Genomic DNA, 23,184 nt, shown 5'->3' on the forward strand with positions numbered 1-23,184 from the left:
GAACTTTCTAGAATCCCAGGGAAATCAACCACATCAATGGAAATATTAACTCAGAAAAGCCTCCCTGGACAATTTTTAAATGTATTAACAGAGCAGTTGCATTTACTATGTAAAATACCTATTAAAATCCCTGGGCTTGTACTGTCAAACATGAAACTTGGTGGCTTGGCCTCTGACTTGGGATTTCCTTAGGTAATGGGGGACGGCCCAATTCTAGCTATGCTCAGTGGAGTCAGAGGTCTGGGTTGGAGGGGGGTGCTGAGGGCTCTGAAGCCTGCTGCAGCAGTTCCCGGTGTCCCTCTTCCTCCAGCAGCTTCCCCTCCCCACCAGTGCAGTTCACTCAGCCCTCCGTGTGGCAGACAGGGAGTCCCAGTGGCATTCATCTCCCTTTCCCTGTAGAGAAAATAGTCTTTGTGTTCTAGGCAAGAGTGTCATATCCGATACAACAGAAGTACCAGGGTCATTTAGAGATAGGAAGTGCCAAGTATTATGCTAGTTATGGCCACAGAATGCCAGATGAGTGCACAACCCTGGTCTGATGTCACTGTCCCGTTGCAGAGCAATCCTGTGACTCTCCTTGTGTAATTTCCTCTGACCACAGTGGCAAGTGCCCCTTTCCCCCAATTTAATCTCTGTGTTAAACTGGAGAGTAGCTCAAGATCTTCCTCAGATACTCAGTAGCTATCTGCAGTTCCAGCCCTCAAGTTACGTTTTAATATTATACACTAATTAAACACCACGGGGAGTTCAACAAACATTTATGGGGCACTGGCTACATGCCATGCCCCATGCCAAGTGCTCTAGAAGATACAGGGTTGCATTAGGCATGGTCCTTGTTCTAGGAGAGCAAAGACTGGAGGAGATAAGGCTTGAATAAGATAATGCACAGCAGAGTATGTGGAGAAAGGGGAACCCTCCTCCACTGTTGGTGGGAATGCAAGCTGGTGCAACCACTCTGGGAAACAGCATGGAGGTTCCTCAAAATGTTGAGAATAGAACTACCGTATGACCCAGCAATTGCACTACTGGGTATTTACCCTAAAGATACAAACATAGTGATCCGAAGGGGCACGTGTACCCGAATGTTTATAGCAGCAATGTCTACAATAGCCAAACTATGGAAAGAACCTAGATGTCCATCAACAGATGAATGGATAAAGAAGATGTGGTATATATACACAATGGAATACTATGCAGCCATCAAAAGAAATGAAATCTTGCCATTTGCGATGACGTGGATGGAACTAGAGCGTATCATGCTTAGTGAAATAAGTCAATCAGAGAAAGACAACTATCATATGATCTCCCTGATATGAGGACATGGAGAAGCAACATGGGGGGTTAGGGGGATAGGAGAAGAATAAATGAAACAAGATGGGATTGGGAGGGAGACAAACCATAAATGACTCTTAATCTCACAAAACAAACTGGGGGTTGCTGGGGGGAGGTGGATTGGGAGAGGGGGAGGGGGCTATGGACATTGGGGAGGGTATGTGCTATCGTGAGTGCTGTGAAGTGTGTAAACCTGGCGATTCACAGACCTGTACCCCTAGGGATAAAAATACATTATATGTTTATTAAAAAAAAAAATTTGGAAGGGGAGGTGAACCATAAGAGACTATGAACTCTGGAAAACAACCTGAGGGTTTTGAAGGGTCAGGGGTGGAAGGTTGGGGGAACAGGTGGTGGGTAATAGGGAGGGCACGTTTTGCATGGAACACTGGGTGTTGTGCAAAAACAATGAATACTGTTACGCTGAAAAAATAAATAAAAAAAAATCAACACAGGATAACTGATAATAAAAAAAAGAAAATGCACAGCGGAAGAGTCACAGTAGAGATGTCAGGGTGGTTCAAAGGCAAGAAAGTGGTTTCTAGACAGGAAAGTGGGTGATGAGGGAGGGAGGAAAGGTAAATTAGCTTCTGGAAGATTGACAGGTGCAGCGGAAGAAAGAAGGACTTGGCATCAGATGGAAGTCTGTTCAGATGCCCCAAACAGCATAATCCTTTGCAAGTTACTGAGCTTGTGTGAGCCTTAGCATCCTCCTTGGTAAGATGAATGGTTTTTAGGAGGTGTGGTGGGTTGTATGGTGCTCCCCAAAAGATATGTCCATGTTCTCACTCCTGGAACCTGTGAATGTGACCTTATATAGGAAAAGTGTCAGGGCACCAGACTGGCTCAGTCGACTCTTGCTCTTGGGGTTGTGGGTTTGAGCCCCACATTGGACACAGAGACAGCTTAAAAGTAAAAATTAAAAAAAAAAAAAAAAAAGGAAAAGTTGTAAGCTAGGGATCCCAAGATAAGATCGTTCTAGATTACTCAGGTGGGCCCTAGTCTCCATGACAAGAGTCCTTGTAAGAGACTCACAGGGGAGGCCCTCAGAAAGAAGAGCGGAAGGCCCGTGCGACAGGCAGACCTTGGAGTGAGGCGGTTAGAAAGGAAGAATGTCTGGAACCACCAGAAGCTGCAAGAGATGAGGAAGTTCTCTCTCTGAGAGCCTTCGGGAGGAAGGTGGCCCTGTGGAGACCTTGACTTCAGCCTTCGACAGAACTGTGAAAGAATACATTTCTGTTGTTCCAAGTCATGACGTTTGTGACAAATTGTCACTGCAGCCCCAGGAAACGGACAGAAGAGGGCTAAGAAAAGCACGGAGCAGTGTCTGCGCTTGGAAGGTGTCCACCAGATGACTGATCTTTCTCTCCAGGGGAGGGACATGCAAGGACGATTGCAGGCTGGAGTGGGAGAAGAGGAAGTTCTCTTGGACGGTGGAAATGAGTAAGCTGAGACCAGGAGGAAGTGATGCCGGTGGGTAGGAGCAGACATTTTGGGGTGCACAGTGGTGCCGGGACGGGCAGGAGGCAGTTAAACACACCGACTGTGGGGCACGAGGCCCCAGAAGGAGGGCCCTACAGAAAGGGAAGAGGTAGGGGCTCGGAGCTTACTCCGCTGCCTTTCCCTGCTGGTGTTCCTGCATTTTGGCTGCTCCTGCCTTGCCCACACCTTCCTGGGGATCAGGATGGAGCTGGCGCGGACAGCTGGTGGTCGTGCCAACAGGGCCTGGGAGTTGCTGGGCTGCTGCTCTTTAAGGGAGTTGTGTGGACCTGGGAAGGAGGAAGGGCAAGGGGCTGGGCTAAGATCTGAGAACCTTGACCTTGCTTCCTGAGCTCATGGCATGCCCTGGGCTCTTGGGTCACCCTGCCTGTAAAGAAGGTTGCATTTTATTTGATGGAAAGAAAACAAATGATGTGGCATATCTTCTCCATGGGAGTTTGGGGACAAGATTATAGTTCCACCACAGCTTGGGAGATAAATATTTCCAACTTCTGCAACACTTCTGGGATTTCTTGGCTACCCAAGACACTGGTACCAGTATTGTCTCTGGGAAGGAAACTAGGGGGCTGGTAGGGTAACCAACTGTCCCAGTTTGCTGAGAACCGTCCCAGTTTTAGTAATGAAAAGCCCGCGTCCCCAAGCGTCCCTCAGGTCACAGCAAAGTCGGACAATTGTCATCCACCTGGCAAGGAGGGAGGTTTGACTTTTCTCTGTGCATCCTTTCGAACACTGTGTTTGTACTTTTACTTCGGGCCCGTGTTACCTAGTGCCCCTCCCCCACCGAAAAAACATGAAACAAGTCCCCAGACTCTTGTACATAAGAATCCCCACCATAAATAAAGATTAAAGGTACATGGAGAACTGAGAAAAACATTTGCATATTAATGTGAGGAAAAAAGAATAATATTCTTTATCTATAAAGAGCTTAAATAAATCAGCAAGAGAAGACAAACATGTCAGTGGAAAATGAGCTAAAAACACTGGCGAGAATTTCACAAAGGCAGAAATACAAATGGAGAATTTTGTCTTATTTTATTTATTTTTTTTAAAGATTATTTATTTATTTATTTATTTGACAGAGAGAGAGAGAGAGAGAGATCACAAGTAAGCAGAGAGGCCAGCAGAGAGAGGGGGGAAGCAGGCTCCCCGCTGAGCAGACAGCCTGATGTGGGGCTCGATCCCAGGACCCTGAGACCATTACCTGAGCTGAAGGCAGAGGCTCAACCCACTGAGCCACCCAGGTGCCCCACAAATGGAGAATTTTAGAAACTACTTCTCTGTAATTAAAGGAATCATTTCAAAACAATAATCGTATACCAGTCTTTTGCCAGTTAAATTACCAAATAATAAAAAAGAATTGTCTTAGCTCAGGCTACTGACTATTTAAAAAAAAATGATGCTATTTATTTATTTATTTATTTATTTATTTATTTGAATGAGAGAGAGAGGGAGCATGCGAGAGTGAGAGTGGGTTGGGGAGGGACAGAGGGAGAGGGAGAGGGGGAGAGAGAGAGAATCCCCAAGCAGACTCCCTGCTGAGCACAAAGCCCAACACGGGGCTCGATCTCATGATCTCACAACCCTGAGATCATGACCTGAGCTAAAATTAAGAGTCAGATGCTTGACCAACTGAGCCACCCAAGCACTCCAGGCAGCTGACTTTTTAATGGTGTTTCGCTACAACAAAATACCAGACTGGGTGGTCTTACCAATAGACATTTATTTCTCACCGGTCTGGAGGCTGGAAGTTCAAGATCAGGCTGCCAGCAGATTCAGATTTTGGTAAGGGTCTGCTTCCTCCCTTGCAGACCGTTGTCTTCTCCCTGTGTCCTCATATGAGAGAGAGAGAGAAAACTCTGTGTCTCTTCCTCTTCTCCTAAGGGCACCAATGCTATCACAGGCCCCAGCCACACGACCTCATCTAACCCTAATTACTTTGAAAAGCCCACCTCCTAATACCATCCCATCGAGGGGAAAGGACTTCAACACATGAATTTTGGGGGACACCGTCATTCAGTTTGTAATAATCATGAAATGCTTTGGAAGCGTAAATTGGTATAATTCTTGGCAGAATATATAAAAGTCTTAACAATTTTTGTGCCTTTGACTCAGTGATTTTTTTTTTTTAACTGCTAGGAATTTGTTTCAAAGCAATAGGCCATGTGTGCAAAAATGGGTGTGCAAGGATGCTAGTCACTCTGCTGCTTGTAAGGGCACATGCCAAGGTCCCTGGCTTCAGGCCTTTCCTTCTTCTTCTTCTTCTTCTTTTTTTTTTTTTTTGGTGGAGGGGGGTGCTTTATCTTTTCAATGAAAATTTCAAGCATACAGAAAACCGGAGAGGATACTCTAGTAGATTAGATACATAGATAATGCAGTGGAGCTCGGTCCCATCTCAACCTGTTTCCGTGTTTGCTTCATATTTTTGAAATGATCAGATAAATAAAACATATGAAAGAGGAGTATCCTTTTGTGTACTGCTCTTTGGATCTCATCTTCCTCATTCTTCCCTAAAGGCAGCCACTACCCTGAATTTACTGGTTATCACACCAAGCCTGTGTATGTGTACTTTACTGGCAACTAAACGTATTTGTAAGCAATAGTATACGGTTTTATTTTACACGGTCTTTGACTTTACATAAATACTATCACACTGTAGAGATACTTGCTTTTATTTCCTGCTCACTATTATTTTGGGGATTTATCTATGTTGGTACATGTAGTACATGTAATATATATATTTTTAAGTAGGCTCCACACCCAGCGTGGACCCCCAATGCAGGGCTTGAACTCACGACCCTGAGATCAAGACCAGAGGTGAGATCAAGAGTCAGTGGCTTAAGTGACTGAGCCACCCAGGCGTCCTGATAATTTTTTAACTGCTGTTTGGCATCTCATTGAATGAATGTACCACAATTTATTTATTCATGCTGTTGAAGTATAGTTAGGTTGTTTACACATTTTGGTGACCACGTTCACTGATGCAAGGAAGCCTTCTGTGCAAATTGCTTTGTGCACGTGGACGAAAGTTTCTCCAGGGGATATGTCTAGGACTATAATTGCTGGGTCATGGGGAAGAGCATCTTTAAATATCATAGCTATTTCTACATTTTGCTCCAAAGTGATATACCATTTGTCCTAACCACAGCAAATGGGAGTTCCAGTGGCCTCACATCCTTGCCAATCTGATGGGTAGATAACTAATTGTGATATTATTTTGGATTTTCCTGATGACCAGTGGGGTTGAATGGTTTTTCATATGTTTACTAGCCAAATGGGTTTCTTCCTTTTCTGTGAATTGTCTTTCTGTATTACTTACTGAGTGCCCCTGGGTCGTTTGTCCTTTTTTTTTTTTTTTAAACTTTAAAAGAATTGAGATATAATTGACATATAAAATTACATTAGTTCCAGGCACACAGTGTAATGATTTGATACTTGTATATATTGTGAAATGATCACCACAGTAAGTCTAGTTAACATCTGACACCATCCATAGTTCTAATTTTTTTTCTGGTGATGAGAACTTGTAAGATCTACCCTCTCAGCAACTTTCAGATATCCAGTACAGTACTCTTAACTAATATCACCATGTTGTACATTATATCCTGTGAGGGATTGATTTTATAACTGGAAGTCTGTATCTTTTGACCCCTTTCACCCATTTTGCCTACCCTGCCTCTTGCCCCTGGCCACCATCAATCTGTTTTCTGTATCTATGAGCTTACTTTTTTTTTTTTTTTTTACGATTTTATTTCTTTATTTGAGAGAGAGAGAGAGAGAGTGCACTCATGCGAGCATGAATGGGGGTAGCGGCAGAGGGAGAGGGAGACAATCTCCAGCAGATTCCACACTGAGTGTGGAGCCCATGAGGGGCCTGATGCCACAATTCCGAGTTCATGAGTTCATGAAACCGAGAATTGGATGTCTAATGGACTGAGCCACTCAGGCGCCTCTCTTCTTTTTTTAAAAATAGCAATCTCTCTCTTTTTATTTATGGCACTGTTTACTTTTGTTTCCTTTCAATTTTTTAAGTTTATTTATTTATTTTTAGTAATCTCTATGCCCAATTTGGGACCTGAACTCATGACTTTAGGATCAAGAGTTGCATAAAAATCGCATACTCCACCAACTGGTCAGGCTCCCCTGGAATTCCTTCTCCCCCAACTCGGAATTCATTTTTAAGTGCCTTACAATATTTGTTTTACTGGTAGAGTCATTTTAAAGATTACATTTTATAATTACGTAGGAACAGAATAGGTTTTGAAAATTCATCTTATTTTAGTAAGCTGCTGAATTCTTGGAATTTTTCAATGCAGACAGTCACATCTTCAAATAATAACTATTTTTGCTTTTTCCCTTCAAAGTCATGTTTAGCCTTGTGTTCGTTTACTATACTGGCCTGAATGTCGGCTCCAACGTTGACTAGCAGGGATAATACTTGGCATCTTTGTCTGCCAGTTGTTAAAGGAAAAGTGGCTTATAATTTACCATAATTGTGAAGTTTACTCTCTTTCTTAGGTCAAGAACATTCCCTTCTTTTAGCAGGTCACTAAGATTTTTTTTTTTTTTTAAGTTTGTTATTTTAGAGAGAGAGAGAACGGGTGGGAGGGGCAGAGAAAGAGAGAGAGAGAGAGAGAGAATCTCAAGCTGACTCCACACTAAGCATGAATCTCAATGCTGGGCTTGATCTCGTGACCCTGAGATCATGACTTGAGCTGAAACCAACAGTTGGAGGCTTACTGGACTGCGCCACCCAGGCGCCCTTTACTAAGATGTTTTTGATTGCTTGTTTTCCATAAGTGAATGCTGTTTACTTTTACCTGAAGCTTTTTCACTTTGCCTTATAATCCAGTAATTTAAAAAATACAATTGGAGCTTATATTATGAAGTGCACATGAATCTATAATTATTTCTTCCTGGTGTGTTCAACTTATTACCAACTTTTTATCCTCCTTATGTGTAAAAGTTTTATCTTAGATCTATTTTGTCTGATGCTAGTATAGCCAGTTTTCTCTTGGTTACCACTGACTTTTGCTTTTTTTCCTTGCAATCTCTGTGTTTTTTATGTTTTAGGTCCTTCTCTTGAACGTTGCTGGATTGTGCGCCATTTGTTTCTTTTGAAAGAAATCTAATATGACAGTCTTTCTTTTTACTGCTGGTTATCCATGTTTGGATGTTTTATGCTATCTTAACTTATGCTGTTGGCCCTGCTCTTGGCATGTCTCCCCCCGCCTGCCAGGTCAACTTAGTTTTATTTCCTATTTTTCTCATTGGTTTGGAAAACTTACATTTAGTTTTTTTTTTTAGTAGCCGCTCTTAAAATTTTGGTATGCGTTGTAGCCTTAACCAAGCCTACAGTTATCATCCCTTTCTTTCTCCTGAGCAATTTGAGGACCTTAATACACTTTTACTCTCATCACCCACTCCCTATATGAGGTGTTATTGCTACCTGGTATTTTGGTTCTATCTTATTTTTATAACTCCCTAATTAATCATTGCTATTGTTACTGTTTTATGCAATCACTGCTTGCTCATATTTACCTCCGTATTTACCAGTTTCTTTGTTTGCCTTTTCTTCTGGCATTTTCTTTCTGGGTTTAATTTCCTTCTTCCTGAAGTAGTCTCTTTAATAGTTCTCTCAGAAAGGCCTCTTACTGTTAAGCCCACTGTCATTTTTCTGAAAAATGTCTCTACTTTCCGGGAACTCTGAATCATAACTTAATCAGGCAGAGCAGATGCTACAGTACCTCTCCCATGTTCCTCGGAACTTCAGGTATTTCTTCTAGCCTGCCAGTGTCTGCACCATTGTGCCCAAGGGCCAGATGTGTGGAGGACTTAGTGCCCCCTGGAGCAGCCCATGACAATTGATGACCCATGTAACTATAAAAATACCTCTGCTTTCTTGACCCAAGACTGGGATGATTCTGAGCATGAGACTCAGCCTTTCTCCACATTTTCCTCACAGAGTTACCTCAGGTGCCCATGTGGTGGCCGTTCAATAAATATCTTCTGTTGGCAGGTCTCCCTTCCCCATTTCATGTCCCCATTTCCCTGTTGGTGTTTCCTGCTCTCCCAGATAAATTATGTACACTTAAATTCTCAGGGCCTGCTTCTGGGGTGCATTCAAGCTGAGGCATGGCGCACAAGGGCAATCCCTCAGCGCTTCTCTTCGGATTGTCTCATTCTATTATGTTCCTTAGCCCAGGTCTCGTTTTTTCATCTCCTTGTCTCTTTGGAGAATGTCCTCAGTTCTGTCTTTCTTCAGAAATGTCTGTTGTTTGTATTTGGATTTTTCAATGAATTTATTATGTATTCTCGTTTCTTAAAGTTCTTTTTCAAGTCTTCCTGTTCTCTTCTCATCACGTCTTATTCTTCTATGTTTTCAATTTCTGATCTTTCACTTACCATATTTTTAAACATTTGGATTTTTTCCATTTCTATCTGATGATTTTATTATCTGAAGTTCTTGGGGGGACTCTAATCCTGCTTTGGGTTGTTACTGACTATTCTTGCACATGGTGGATTGTTTTCTCAAATGTTTTAACATTTGTGATTTTGAATTGCTCCTCGAGAGAGCTTTATCTCTGGATATCATATGGGACAGGGGAAGAAATTTTATCTTTTTAGATAGATTTCAATTATTTGTTTCTACCAGGGGCCCCAGGTACTAACCTAAGACTAACCTCTGTGTCCTCTTCTCAACTTGGGAGTTCCTGGACTATGTGTCAATGTCCATTTGAACCTGAAACCTGCCTGAGTGTGGACCCGTGGCTACAAATTCTAGAGAAAGGCTTCATTTCCCATCAACAAAACTGATGGAGATAAACAAGCTCCTTTTCTTCTATGTTGGTGGCTGGAATTTTTCCTAGTCCACCTTTTGGAAGGTTTCCCTTCACATATCAACCTTATGTAGGGTCTTGTCCAGATCTCTGCCTGGGTCAGGCCCAAGCCTTGTTTCATATTCTTGCAGAGCTCAGCCTCAAGCCTGGAAGGTACCCAACTCACTAAACCTGTAGGCTGGCCTCACTTCCTGCTCATGGGGAATCCTTGATCCTTGGAGATATCCATTATTTTCCCCCCACATCAGCTGTGAGTTTAAAAAGTATTTGTAATACTTAACATGGCATTTAAAGATATTTCACAGTGGGCAGATTTTCAGGTTATTTGGTAAAAAAAAAAAAAAAGAAAAAAAAGCAAGCTGGAAGTGGAAATCTTTAAGTACCTTTTCTACTCTATCCTATGAATTCTGGCCTCTACTACCATTTTCTTCCTCAGGAACATTCAACCTCCTCTTCTGGGTGGTAGAAGGAGTGGTAGAGCATGAGGCATGTGTGTGGGGAGTGGGGAGGTTGGGGACAGAATGGTCTCCCAGACTCCCAGAGTCTTAGGGCAAGTGGGAATCATAGGTGAGAAGCAGTGAGGCGGGCTTCCTTACCTACATGTGTCTGTGTCTGCCCATCATGATGCCTGGAACCCCACCGTGAGAGTGACCTTCCTCCTGTTTTATCAGCTACCTGTTTTAGCAGGAATAGGTTTAGCAGATGATGTGGAGAATTTGGCTCTTAGGAATGGGAGATTAGGAAGGATTGAGGTGTGTGGTGTGTATGTGGTACATACATGCATGTGTGATGTGTGTGTGTGGTGTGTGTATTGTATGTGTGTGGTATGTGTGTATATGTACACATGGTAGTGTGTGGTGTTATGTGGGTGTTTGTATGGTGTGGGTAGTGTATGTGGGGTGTGTGTGGTATGTGTGTTGTGTGTGGTGCATGCGGATGTGGGGTATGTGTATGTGTGGTATATGTGGGATATGCGCATATTGTCATGTATGTGGTGTGTGTGGTCTGTATGATGTAGTGTGTGTGATGTGTGCATGTGTTGTGTATGTGTGGTACATGTGTGTGTATGTGTGGTGTTATATGGTTTGTGGTATGTGTATGTCTGTGTGTGTGATATGATGTGTATGGTGTGTGTATAGTGTGTATGTGTATGGTGTGTGTCTGTTATGCATGTGCGGTGTGTATGTGCTGTGTGTTGCTGTGTATATGTATGTGCTATACATATGTATGTGGTGTACGTGCATGGTGCGTATGTATGTGGTATGAGTGTATATGTGTGGGGTGTATGATGTGTATGTGCATACGGTGTGTGCTTGTCTGGCGTGGGTAGTATATGTGGTATGCATGTGGTGTTGGATGGGTATGTGTGTATGTGCGGTGTGGTGTGTGTATGTGTGCATATGCGATATGTGTGTGTGTGTATGTGCATGTGGGGTATATCTGTATATTGTGTGTGCGTGTGGTGTGTGTGCATATGGTGTATGTGTGTGTTGTATGTGTATATGGTATGCGTGCATGTGTGGTATATGTGGTGTGTGTGGTATATGTTAGGTATGTGTGTGTGCATGTGGAATGTGTGTTGTGTGTCAGGTGTGTGATGTGTGTGTAGGGTGCATTTATGTGCATGTGGTGGTGTGTGTGGCATGGATAGTATACGTGGTGTATATGTGATGTGTGCGTATGTGTGTGGTATATGTGTTGTGTGTGTTGTGTAGGTGCTGTGCATGTGTGGTGTGTGTATATGTGGTATATACTGTGTGTGTATGTGCATGTGGGGGGTGTGTGTGTGTACGATGTATGGGATACATGTGTGTATGCTGTGTGTATGTGCACGTGGGGTATGTGTTGTGTGTTGAGTGTGTGTATGTGTGTATGTGTGTGTGTGTGGTGTATGAGGTCAGGGACATGTCAGTCACCAGCAGCAGCAGGAGGAAGAGTCTCTGGGGGAAGGACGAGAATGAAAGGGTCCCGGCCATCATTTTACAAAGGCCTGGGCTCGGGAGCAGCCCCTTCATCTAACTAGTCTGTGAATGCTAGCCCCGACTCAAAGGGCCTGTTTTTGTCTAGGCCAGGACCGCATCATTCATACCTTAACATGGACAGGAAGCATCCGTTCTCTTCTTTCTCCAAACACAGTGGCTGATTTGGCTCAGGTTGAGGTGTTTTTCCAAACTTCCCTGGCGTCCGGCCTTGGCCGCCGGATCCAGAGGCTGTGTTCATCAGGTCTGGACTCTTCCCTGGCCTGGACCAGCCTGCTGGGGGACAGGCAGCATTCCCAGTCATCACATCTGTGTGGAGCCCGCCGTGCAGGGAGGACCAGGGTTGGGGTGAGGGGGGCGTGGGGAGGACAAGGCAGCTCATTAGGGCAGCTGTCTGAGGTCTCCCACCAAACTCTTCAAAGCCTTATCGGCTTGAAGGTATTTCTAATAACATTTCCGCTCATTGTTCCCTTGTGGTAATTAACAGGAGGCCAATCCCCTGCTGGGGCAGCTCTCCGCTATTGTGGTGGGAAGGGCGGGGGGGGGGGGGGGGGGGGGGGGGGTTGGTGGACGTCATGACTTGGCCTTTATCTCCCCCTGGCTGTGGGAGTGCAGCCCCTGGGTCACTTAGCAGCAAGACAGCGCAGAGCTGCAGCAGTCCCTTCAGCCTTGGCTGCCCAGGAGCATGGCCTAGGCGGGCGGCACCTGTCGTGCGACGCTGAGCTTCCCAACGGACCTGGGGATAACTGCACCCCTGCTCGCAGGAAAAGGTCTGGTCTTTTGGGGGCAGGGTTGGATCAGTTTGGGGAGGAAGATCAGGACTGGTCCCAGCCCCTGGGGGAGAGGAGGTCCTCTGTTCCGGGGCTAGAAGGGCTTGCTGGGAGGGTGACTCAAAGCCAGGGACCATCCAATGGCCGGCTCGCCTTGTCGTTAGGAAGTCCTGTGGCCACCTCTGTTCACGCCTGACTTTACTGCATGTAACATACGAAGAGGCAAGCCTGGAGTGAGTTTTGCGCTTACCTCTGGCTGTGTTCTGGGAGCCGCTTGATGTACCTGAGTGTTGGGAGCTTGTAGAGGGTCACCTGCTCTGAGACCAAGACGTGGCTCTAGCAGATGTCGAAGTGTCCGTCCCGCAGATGCATGACAGATTGGGTTTGTCTCTCCTGGGTTGGATGAGGCACTGGGCAGGAAAGGGGTCACCCCCAGCGAATCTCAGGTGATAGATTCTGTACCTATTTAATAATGTTCTCAAGAGGAGAGGGGCTGTGAAGATTTGGGGTGCGCTCTGCGGCCAGAGTCAGTGGTCTCTCTCTGGGGGTAGGCACACTATGGGGGGCCTTGCCCAGGCCTGGAGCTATTGGACGGCTGTCCATTCATCAGCTCATTGCCTGAGCAGCTCCTGGGGACTGGCACCCTGCCAGGTGCTCAGGGTATCATGCTGGGGATGGACCAACAAATGTGGTTGTCGAGCATTCTCGACATCTGGGGCCTGTGGTAGAAACAGAAACATTTAATAATTCTTTCTCTGCAGTTTGCTGTCGGGTGTGGAAGAATGGAGAGGCAGGGGGGGATTAGGTGCATGTCAGCTGCTGGCTGGTGCAGGAGTGCGGGGGTAACGAGAGGCCAGGCAGTCCTGGGGGCATATGGACCAGAAGGCAGAGCTTTTGTCCTCTGCCTGGGCTCTGGGACGGCTGTTTGGAGAAGGACGCCTGGGGTCTGGCTCACAGTGACTGTTACTCTTGGCCCTGGGCCTGGCTGGGAGCTTTTTTGGTGGTGGTGGGGGTGGGGGTGGGGGGGGAACAAGCCCTCCATGTTCAAGGCAAACAGGGGCCAGTGAGGATCAATCTTTTCTCTTGCTTAAAAAAAAAAATGTTTTTCCCACTCGCACATGGACTGTAGTGCATACCGGTGGCTATCTGTGAGGCCAGTGATCAGTGACCATTTCTCCTGCCCCTCTGCAGATGATTCCTGCCAGACTTACGAGGGTGCTGCTAGCTCTGGCCCTCACCTTGCCAGGTAGGTATCAAACTGCTTCCATTCTTCACTCCTGTCTCAGAGTCATTTGGAAAAATTCTCTTTGAGGAATCAGCAGGTGTGTCTGGAGCTCACCTGTGCACCCAGGCCCATATTAGGCATGTGTTGGGCCTGCCAGAGTCACTAGTTCATTCCTCTGGCGAAGCTTCTTCAGAGCCCTGTGCTCCTGACTTGTGTTCCTCAAGGAGCAGGTGCCTGCAAATGCCAGTCTGATTGGACTGTTAAGCATAAGGACCACACAGGACAGTCCTCTGCAGTGGGTTTGCAGGATGGGGAAGAAGGAATCCAAGAATTGGATAGAGACTGCAGAGGTCATCTAGTTGAACCTCTCAGAGTACAGACAAAGGGACTGAGGGTCAGAGAGGAAAAACAAATGCTCCAAAGACACATACAACAGAGATCAGAGGTCGGTTCTCCTAGGTCCCAGGATACTACTCTTTCACTGGATTACACTGCCTTCCTTCCCATGCTGAGATACTGAATCTGGGAATGGCAAGAGGGACCGTTTTCTGACCTTGGCTTGTCCTCACTTATACCACTCAGGCCAGCAACATCCAGCCTGCTGCTCACAGTGTAGTCTGGGGGAGAAATGTACATTTTTCATACCCTCTACGTCTTCCTTCTAGGTGGGTCCTGTGCCAGTGGACCCAGGCAACTAGAAATTTCCTACTGCCCCATCTGACCACACACACACACACACACACACACACACACACACACACTGGAAAGGTGGCAGGAAGGTCTCCTGGGAATTAGCATATGATCCTAGAGGATCTAAGGCTTCATAGATTCTGCATGTTGGACACATAGGCTAATTTGTTGCAATGTACACTGTTCAAAATATACCAGTAGATTAATGCATAAAGGTGCTCATTACAATCTACTTATATGTTAAAAATTAAAAAATGCTAAGAACCTAATAGTAGGGGCTTATACTGTATATATTCAGGTGCAAAATATAGTCACTATAAATCATATTTTGCAAGTATACACAATGGTATGGTAAATTCTTTATAATACCTGAAGAAATAGACACGTTATAAACAGTTTGTATAGGATGATCACAAATTCGTAAAAAATCTCTAATTGTATAAATGTTGTGAAATACAACTGAAAGATAAAACTAAAATGTTGACTCTAATTGCTGTTGAATGTTGGTTACAGGTGATTTTACCCTGTTTGTATTTTTCTTCTGTATTCTCCAAATTTTCTCTGATAAGCATGCATTACATTTTAAACTAGTGAGGAAACATCATTCAAACAAACAGATATCCTGAAAAGCTGTTCCTCGAGCATTGCTGTGAGTCCTGGGTCATTCTTGAGGGCCAAATGCAACAACCTGAGTCTTGTTTAGGAAGGAATGTGCTTCCCTAATTTTTGTCAGGCACAGTCTCATTTCCATGAGGCTGAAGTGCTTTGGGCTGATGGTCCCAGCTTGCTCACCTGCCGTCTCTCCCTCTAGGGACACTTTGCATGAAAGGGACTGTCGGCAGGTCCCCGCTGGCCCGATGCAGCCTCTTTGGAGACGACTTCATCAGCACCTTTGATGAGAGCATGTACAGTTTTGCAGGAGATTGTAGTTACCTCTTGGCTGGAGACTGCCAGAAACACTCCTTCTCGCTTATCGGTGAGTCTGGGGCACTGGAGGGAGGGTTCAGAGCAGGTGCTAGCTAAGCTCAACCCCAGTGTGGGTGGGGGTTGCGGGGATAGTCTTATGTTGGTGCCTGAGCTTTGCAGATTCCTGCCGAAGCATGGATGGCAATGGCCTTTCCATGACCAAGATCTTCCCTTAGCTTCTCCCCCCCAACCCGCCGCAACTCAGGTCTCTCTCTCTCGGGAGCCTGGTGGGGTGGAGAGAGTCTTCCTGCTTTTCCAGTAGTTGTGTGCATTGCTCTGGGTCCAGGCAGCACTCTGGGAGCTCCAAAACATCAAGAGAAATGAACCAGAAGATGCTCTGTAACACCCAGAGCTCCTGGCGGACGGGAGGGGCTGTTGCTATGTTCACAGTGGAATTCAGGGTACCTGGCTGATGTTGAGCCCCTTGCGTGCTCCTGGAGGAGTGCTGGTACTTTGGCCCCTGTTAGGTCTGCACCCCACAGCGGCTCTGAGATGTGCATCCGGGTGCAGCCACCCCTGTTTCACACATGAAGAGCCGAGCCCAGGGAGGTGGTATGATCCTGCCAAGGGTTGACAGTTAACAAAAGGTTGAGCTGGATTTGGATCCTGGCCTTGTCGGGGTGCAGAATGTTCCTCTGCACTAGAGAGGGAGCTCTCTGGGCGGGGGTGGGGGGTGGGGGGAGCGGGGCTGGAGGCGGTGATGGGAGCTTATGGTTCGGCAACCCTAAGGATGAATCGGATGTGTGCGATGGGTGAGCGAGGATGCTATAAAACTCGCAGAGACGGGGTCTGCAGCCTCGGGAAGATGGCGTGGCAATGGACAGACCCACACTGTTAAAGCACAGATTTCATGACACTTGGTAAACATAGTTAGGAAGGCTTTGTTCAAGAGGGACCACTGCCATGGGTTGGGGAGGGGGTTGCAGTAGGGGAGAAACATGGGGCTTCACACCAAGTATCATAAGGCCAAGTGGGGATTCACAGCCAAGGAGCTGGGTGGGGGTCAGGGCATGGAAAATTACCGCGGGGAGCACATCGGGGATAACATCTGGCTAAGCCCGCTCAACAGGGTTCTTGCTGAAGGCAGGCTGGGGCGATAAGACATTGAGGGAGGGGTGTAAGGAGCTGGTCAGTTATTGAGGATGGGGGATTTTCAATTAACTGACCCTGCAAGATTCTTGCCGAACTGAACTAATCAGACCAAGGACAGAGCCTGAGGTGGGGCTTAATTGAGAGGAGCCTGATTCAGGTTTGGTCAAGGAGAGATTTGGTCAACACCCAGACCGAGATGCAGGCCCTGGGGCCCTTGGGGGGGTCACTCCACCAGTCTCCCAGGCTGGAGGCAGCCCTTGGGGCTCAGTGCAGGGCGAGATGGTCTGGGAGCTGTGTGGGCTGACAGCGTCCTAACTGGGAGGCTCCTGCCGCCTTCCTGCCCGCCGTGCCTCTGCTGGAAAGCCTGTCTCAGTGCGACTTCAGTGGGCTGAGCTTCACTGGGCTGCCACCTTCCCTTCTCCTCTGTGAGCCCCCCCAGGGGCAAGGACCGTGTCTCTCTCATCTTTGTCTCCTGGTGCGGCTCAATGGGGTCTCCGGCAGCATGGAACGTGGGGGTGGGGTGCGGATTCACACAGCACAGTGCTCTGTTGTACCGAAGAGCCGATTTTGTGAAAAGCATGGCCTCTGAGGAGACTTGTGGGGAGGGGGGCGGGGGGGTGGTTCCAGTTGGGCGGAGAGGACCAAGAGGACGGGCAGGGGGCTGCAAGCAGCGGGGACAGCCAGGGCACAGGGAAGAGGCTGGACAGCATGTATGTTCCCTCAGTGCTGCCCAGTGGGGAGGTCAGTGTGGCCGGCATAGTCGTTCTCAAACAACCTACCTCAGGATCGCTGGGAGGGCTGCTTAGAAACAGGTTGCTGGGTTCCATCGTCAGTGTTTCTGGGTCTGTGCATCTGGAGGGGGCTCTGCAAGGCTCATTTCTAGCAAGTTCCCAGGTGCTGCTGCAGCTGCTGGTTTGGGGATCAAACTTTGAGAAGCATGGGGCTGGGGGGTAAGGCTGGGTCATGGGGTGAGGCTGACATCCTGAGACGGGAGTTTGCGTCCTGACTCAGCAGCACTGAGGAGCCTGTGTAGACAGATTGTGCAGCTGGAAGGATGAAGAGGGAATTGCTACTTAGCCAAAATGGTCCAGAAAGGGAAAAAGGCGGGAGTAGGGTGGTCTTGGCCGCGATAAAAAGGCAGGGGTTGAAAAGGACCACAGACATCCCCAGCCGTCTGCCAAATGGAGAAAGCCATTCTGAACATTGAATTTGGGGACCCCTCTTGCTTCAGAGACTGGGGAGAGACTTCGGAGAGTAGTTGCAGAGAAAAAGTACCCTTGACCTTCCCCTGGAGGCTGAAGGCTGAGTAACTCCTCCCTCAGGCAGCCCCCCCCCAATGTTTATTTGGATTTCTCTACCTGAAAAAGCACAGTGCATTGACGACAACATGGAAGGAACTTGGGGGCATTCTGCTAAATGAAATAAGTCCGGCAGAGAGAAACAAATACTGGATGATCTCACTTCCATGTGGAATCTAAAAAAGAAAAGAAAAAAAAAAAAGCCCAAAACAAACCCAAACTCTTAGAAAAGAGATCAGATTTGTGGTTATCAGAGGCAGGTGGTAGGGAGAGGGGGTCTTGGAGGCAGGGGGTCACATAGTACAAACTTCCATGTATAAGACAGAGAAGTCCTAAAGAGGGGCTGTACGACAAGGTGACTCTAGCTAACACTGCTGTATGGTGAGCTTGACGTTGCTAAGAGAGCAGGTCTCAAGGGTTCTCATCACAAGGCAAAAACCATTTCTCTCTTTTTTGTCTTGCTTCTCAATGAAAAAATCCATAGTGGCCTCTTATATTTCCATAAATAACCCAAAAGTTACCAGAGAGAATATCCAAGATTTATTTTTTTAATCAAACTTTTTATTTTAAGCTAATTATTGATTCACATGCAGGTGTAAAAAAAAAAATACAAATCTGTGTACCCTTTACCCAGTTTCCCTTTATTGGTAACATTGTACAAAACTATCCATAACTATCCTGACCAGGAAATTGACATTGAAACCATCCACTGATCTTTCTATGTGTACTCAGTTGTATGCATCTTAAAAAATCATAGTGGGGTTCCATATAGACCTCCTGCCCAAGAACCCCTCCCTAAGATGACTCTGGGGTGTCAGTGGGAATGGACGTTTAGGAGTGATGGGAGACAGATTTTGAAAGAAGAAAGAGTGACACGCTTTCTGCCGTGTGGCCTTGGGCTTCAGGGGACTTTCCAGGGGACCCTACGGAGACCCTAGGGATTGCTATCTTGACTCCCGGCTGTGGACTTCTTACCCTGGAGGTGGATTTGAAACATGTGTAATGAAATCTTGGGGCCAAGCACAGAGTGCACCTTCTGGGCTCAGGGAGGCCAGCATGATGTTGGACAAGTCCCCGTCCCCCACTGACACCCCACTCCAGACCCCTCCCGGCTCAGGGCTGGCTTCGCAGGCAGGGGACTCAGGCTGTCTCTGTTGCCTCCTCCAGGAAGCCCCTGACCACGCTGGCAATATCCAGCCCTGGGCTCATCCTCTTGGGGGCTGGTTGTTTTCCATCCCCCAGCATGACATGGCTCTGCCCCCAGCATGACAGGGAAGCGTAGAAAGAGCCACAGTTGTGGTCAGAAAGCGGTGTGCTTGTCTGGGCTCCCCCCGTTCACGGAGTGTTCTTAGGGAAGTGCGCCTGTGCCCCCGCTGCCCCTTCCTCATCTTTAAGATGGGGACACCGTGAGGACTGAGGGAGAGAAATCACTGACAGGTGTGCAGGATTACCCCCATCTTCATGGTTGAAAGCAGCCCCTTAACACGGGGTGTCCACTTGTTGGGCACCAACGTGGTGGGGCCATGGGCTGCAGGGCCCTGGGGCCTATCTCTGTCAAGGTCATTAGTCCATCCTCCCCAGCCTATCGCTTGGGTTTGTGCCCAAGGGCTGGCCGTTCTGCCCATCCTTTTCAGGCTTTCAGGGCCCAAGGAGAAACTGCAGGGCTGTGTTAGGCCTCTCTGTTTCAGAGCATTTCAGTGGGACACCCCCCCTTCCCACCTCCCACCGTACACCACTGGGTTGTTGTCAGGGGGCAGTTTTCTGGCAGGTAATTGGCCTAAAGCAGCCTATGGGTTCTTCACACTTTTTTTTTTTTTTAAACATTTTATGTATTTCTTTATTTGAGAGAGCGTCCTTGCACGAGTAGGGGGAGGGGCAGACACCCCACTGAGTGCTGCTTCCTTGGAGCCGAGACATAGGGTCAGGCATGCTTGGACATGGCAGTTCCAGTTTCCACGTGCATGCCCGTATCCCCTCCCACACACCTCTGCCCCATTGTTCTCCAATGACATCCTGTTTCCTTGCTTCCAAATCACAAATTCCCATTCTTCTCGAGTGCCTGTGGACCTTATTCATATCCTGGGTAAAGTGTTTATATCTGAGCATGAAGGACCACCTGGTGCAAAGGGTGGGAGGATCCTGTCCTCAGTCCTGGCTCTTGGTCAGGCCGGTCCAGGCAGGCTTGAGTTATGGGTCTCCTGGCCCACTGGCACAGGGACGAGAGAGCGAGATCCCTGGAGTCCAGGAGCCCCTGCTCAGAGAGACTGCTCTTCCTCCAGCAGGCTGAGGGATCTGGTTCCCATGCCGGCCCAGAGAGAGCCATAGACTGACAACGCACCCTGTACTGAGTCACTTAACCTGGGGGAGCCTCAGTTTCCACATCAGTAAATGGCACTATTAGACCAGATCCCCATTTCTCAGTGTTTGGAAGATGATCACCTGCATCAGAATCACAGGAGTGGAGGTGGAGTATTTGTTAGAAATGCATATTAGTGAGTTTCACATTCTAAGGTCCAGGAAAGCATCCTGATCTGACTGATTCCAGCCACCAGCTTGCTCCCCAGTAGGCTTCCCACTCCAACATGGGGTGGGGGTCCCTTGTTCCCTCACACAGCCCCCTCGGTCACTGAGTTCAAGAGGACAGGTGAGAGACAGAGCCATGGGGAAGGACTTCCCTGGTTTGCTCTGGCCCCTTGCAGGGGATGCCCAGCCCATCTTTTCCCTGTGTCCATAGGAAGTTGCCCCCTGTGCGTCTGTGGAGTGTGGGAGTCCCCCCTGGGCTCACCGGCAATTTTTAACGACTCATCTTCCTCATAGCTGCCATTGGATTCTCCCCCTGAGTTCTGCAGGGAGGGAAGGAAGCAAATAAAGATAAGGCTAATCAGGAGTTCTCTCCCACATTAGTGGTTATGTGAATCCAGAGTGCTGAGATGTCCCGTTAGGCAGCTTTGTGTTTGGAAAGGTGATTTAACCTTGGAGTCAGAAAACCTGTGGATGGGCTTTGCCTAACATTAACAGCGTAAACCAATGGTTCTCAACCTAAGTGATTTTCTCCCAGAGGACATTTGGCAGTATCTGGAGACATTTTGGATTGTCACAACTTGGGGATGGATGCTACTGGCATCGAGGGGGTGGGGGGTCAGGGGTCCTGCTAATTATCCTAGGATACTTTAGAAGGCCCCCACGACAAAGAAGTGTCTGGGGACAGCTGAATGGTTCAGTTGGTTAAGCGTCTGCCTTCGGCTCAGGTCATGATCCCAGGGTCCTGGGATCGAGCCCCGCATCAAGCTCCCCAACGCAGCGGGGCGTCTGTTTCTCCCTCTCCTTCTGCCACTCTTTGCATTGCTCATGCTCTGTCTCTCTCTCCCCCTCAAATAAATAAAAAGATCTTAAAAAAAAAAAAAAAAAGAAGTACTTGGTCCCAAATGTCAATATTGATGTGTGGACAAACCATGTTGTAAACTCAGGCTTCATCTTCTCTACCTATGAAGTGGAGTCAGTCTAGATCAGTGTTTTTCAAACCAAGTCATAGCGTATGGATTTAAAATTAATGGGTGTAACCAGCATTTAAAGAAATTATATGGGACAGAATAGAACACCTTAGAAGGTGTCAGAGTGCATGGCACATGGGAAGGGTAAGTGAAGGGAAGTGTGTGAGTGTGTGCATACAGCCTCATGAAGTCAACTGTGTTTTTATTCTGCTTTTGGGCGAAAACGTCTTAAAGCCACCTGTTTAGACCATCCCCAAGAGACTTCTTGTTGCCATGATGTTTTTCTTTCTCTCTCTCTCTCCCTTTTTAAGATTTCTATTTTTTTTTAAAGATTTTATTTATTTATTTGACAGAGAGAGAGAGATCACAAGTAGGCAGAGAGGCAGGCAGAGAGAGAGGAGGAAGCAGGCTCCCTGCGGAGCAGAGAGCCCGATGCGGGGCTCGATCCCAGGACCCTGAGATCATGACCTGAGCCGAAGGCAGCGGCTTAATCCACTGAGCCACCCAGGCGCCCCCTAAGATTTCTATTTTTAAGTAAACTCTACACCCAACATGGGGCTCGAACCCACGACCTCGAGATCAAGAGTCACATGCTCTCATGACCGAGCCAGCCAGGTGCCCCCATAGTGTGTTTTTCTGTACCGAAGTCTTCAGGACACACTTCCAAAAATCTTCTTGCTGCCCCTGCCTGCTTTGGGTGTGGAGTGATCTGCTCCTCAGATGCCCAGTGTCGGAAATCCCACAGACTCCTCGAAGTTCAGCCTCACCAAGTGTCCCAATCCCCACCCCCTTGGGACCCTGGGCAGCCAGCTCCACCTCCCCTGACAGGGCACTGCCTCACCCAGTCTCTGCTCAGCAGGTGTTCCCTGCCTTCCCAATGCCTACCCACCCTCCAGCAACATTCTCCCTGGCAGCCTTGTTCTCCAGAGCCCTTTTGAATCCCCATGAGAGGGCGGGAGATTCTACAGGGTGTGGCACACAGGGATTCCTCTCCTTTCCAGGAATGAGATGCCTTTGGCTCAGGGGCAACATGCTGGTTGAATCACTCAGTGAGGCAGAGGCAAGACCGCCCATCTATCTGCTCTATGACACTGGGCATGATGGCAAGGAAAGTCATACTGATGGGGAGCCAGGTTCTGTGGTCATACAGGACCCAAAGCCCCCGACTTCTTGGGCTCATCATCCACCCTTGCCCACAGGCATGTGGTAAATGGAGTAGTGAATGGGTGGGCTAAGCTCCAGAACAGGCCCAGGAAGGGAGCTGCAAAGGCCCAGGGGCACGGAAGGCTCTGGGGAGGGACTACTAACTGGAGGTGGTCACCAGGCTGTCCCCTTTGCTTGTTTTTTCAAGATTTTACTGCAGAAATGTCCAACCATTTAGAATTGTTGAAAGAATAAGACAGTGAGGGGCACCTGCGTGGCTCAGTTGTTGTGTGTCTCACTTCCACTGGGGTCATGATCCCCGGGTCCTTGGATCGAGCCCTGCATTGGGCTCCCTGCTCAGCGGAGAGCTTGCCTCTCCCTCTCCCACTCCCCCTGCTTGTGTTCATGGTCTTGCTGTCTCTCTTTCTGTCAAATAAATAAATAATCTTAAAAAAAGAAAAAAGAATAACACCCATATGCCCAGCACTCAGATTCTACCATTAACGTTTAACTCTATTTGTCCGATCACCTATCTCTGTGGTGTTTATTTTTCTTTGCCTAATTTCTTGCTGTCAGAAAGTTTGCTTAACTGTTTATAAAGATTTGCTTGTGGCAAAACTGTTCTAAGTGAAAATTCAGAACAGGCAATCTCCTCAGGCAAACAGGACAAAAACCCCTTTAATGTGGTTAGCATCTCATTTTCCTCCTGCCTGATTCGGTCTGGAGCTCTGCAGACTGTGGTTTGTGGGCTGCGGGTGGTCTGGGGGCTTTTCCTGGGGGCCCCTGAGCTGCTAAGAATGGACCGTCTAGGAATCTGGTCTTAGAATGGGCCAGTTATTTACCTGTGACTCCCTCACTGAAA

At 47.5% G+C, this 23,184-nt stretch overlaps 1 protein-coding gene across 1 annotated transcript in view; it reads left to right on the top strand.

Moving 5' to 3' along the window:
* Positions 1 to 12,236: 12,236 nt before the first annotated feature.
* VWF (von Willebrand factor) overlaps positions 12,237 to 23,184 on the top strand; it is a 135,935-nt gene continuing 124,987 nt past the window's right edge. The window contains exons 1-3 of the mRNA XM_046011417.1: positions 12,237 to 12,417; positions 13,609 to 13,663; positions 15,144 to 15,308. Of these exons, the coding sequence (XP_045867373.1) occupies positions 13,609 to 13,663; positions 15,144 to 15,308 (220 nt within the window). The 5' untranslated portion in view covers positions 12,237 to 12,417. The remainder of the gene's footprint in view (positions 12,418 to 13,608; positions 13,664 to 15,143; positions 15,309 to 23,184) is intronic.

This window comes from Meles meles, chromosome 7 (genome assembly GCF_922984935.1).
Source record: "Meles meles chromosome 7, mMelMel3.1 paternal haplotype, whole genome shotgun sequence".
Classification (NCBI taxonomy): domain Eukaryota; kingdom Metazoa; phylum Chordata; class Mammalia; order Carnivora; family Mustelidae; genus Meles; species Meles meles.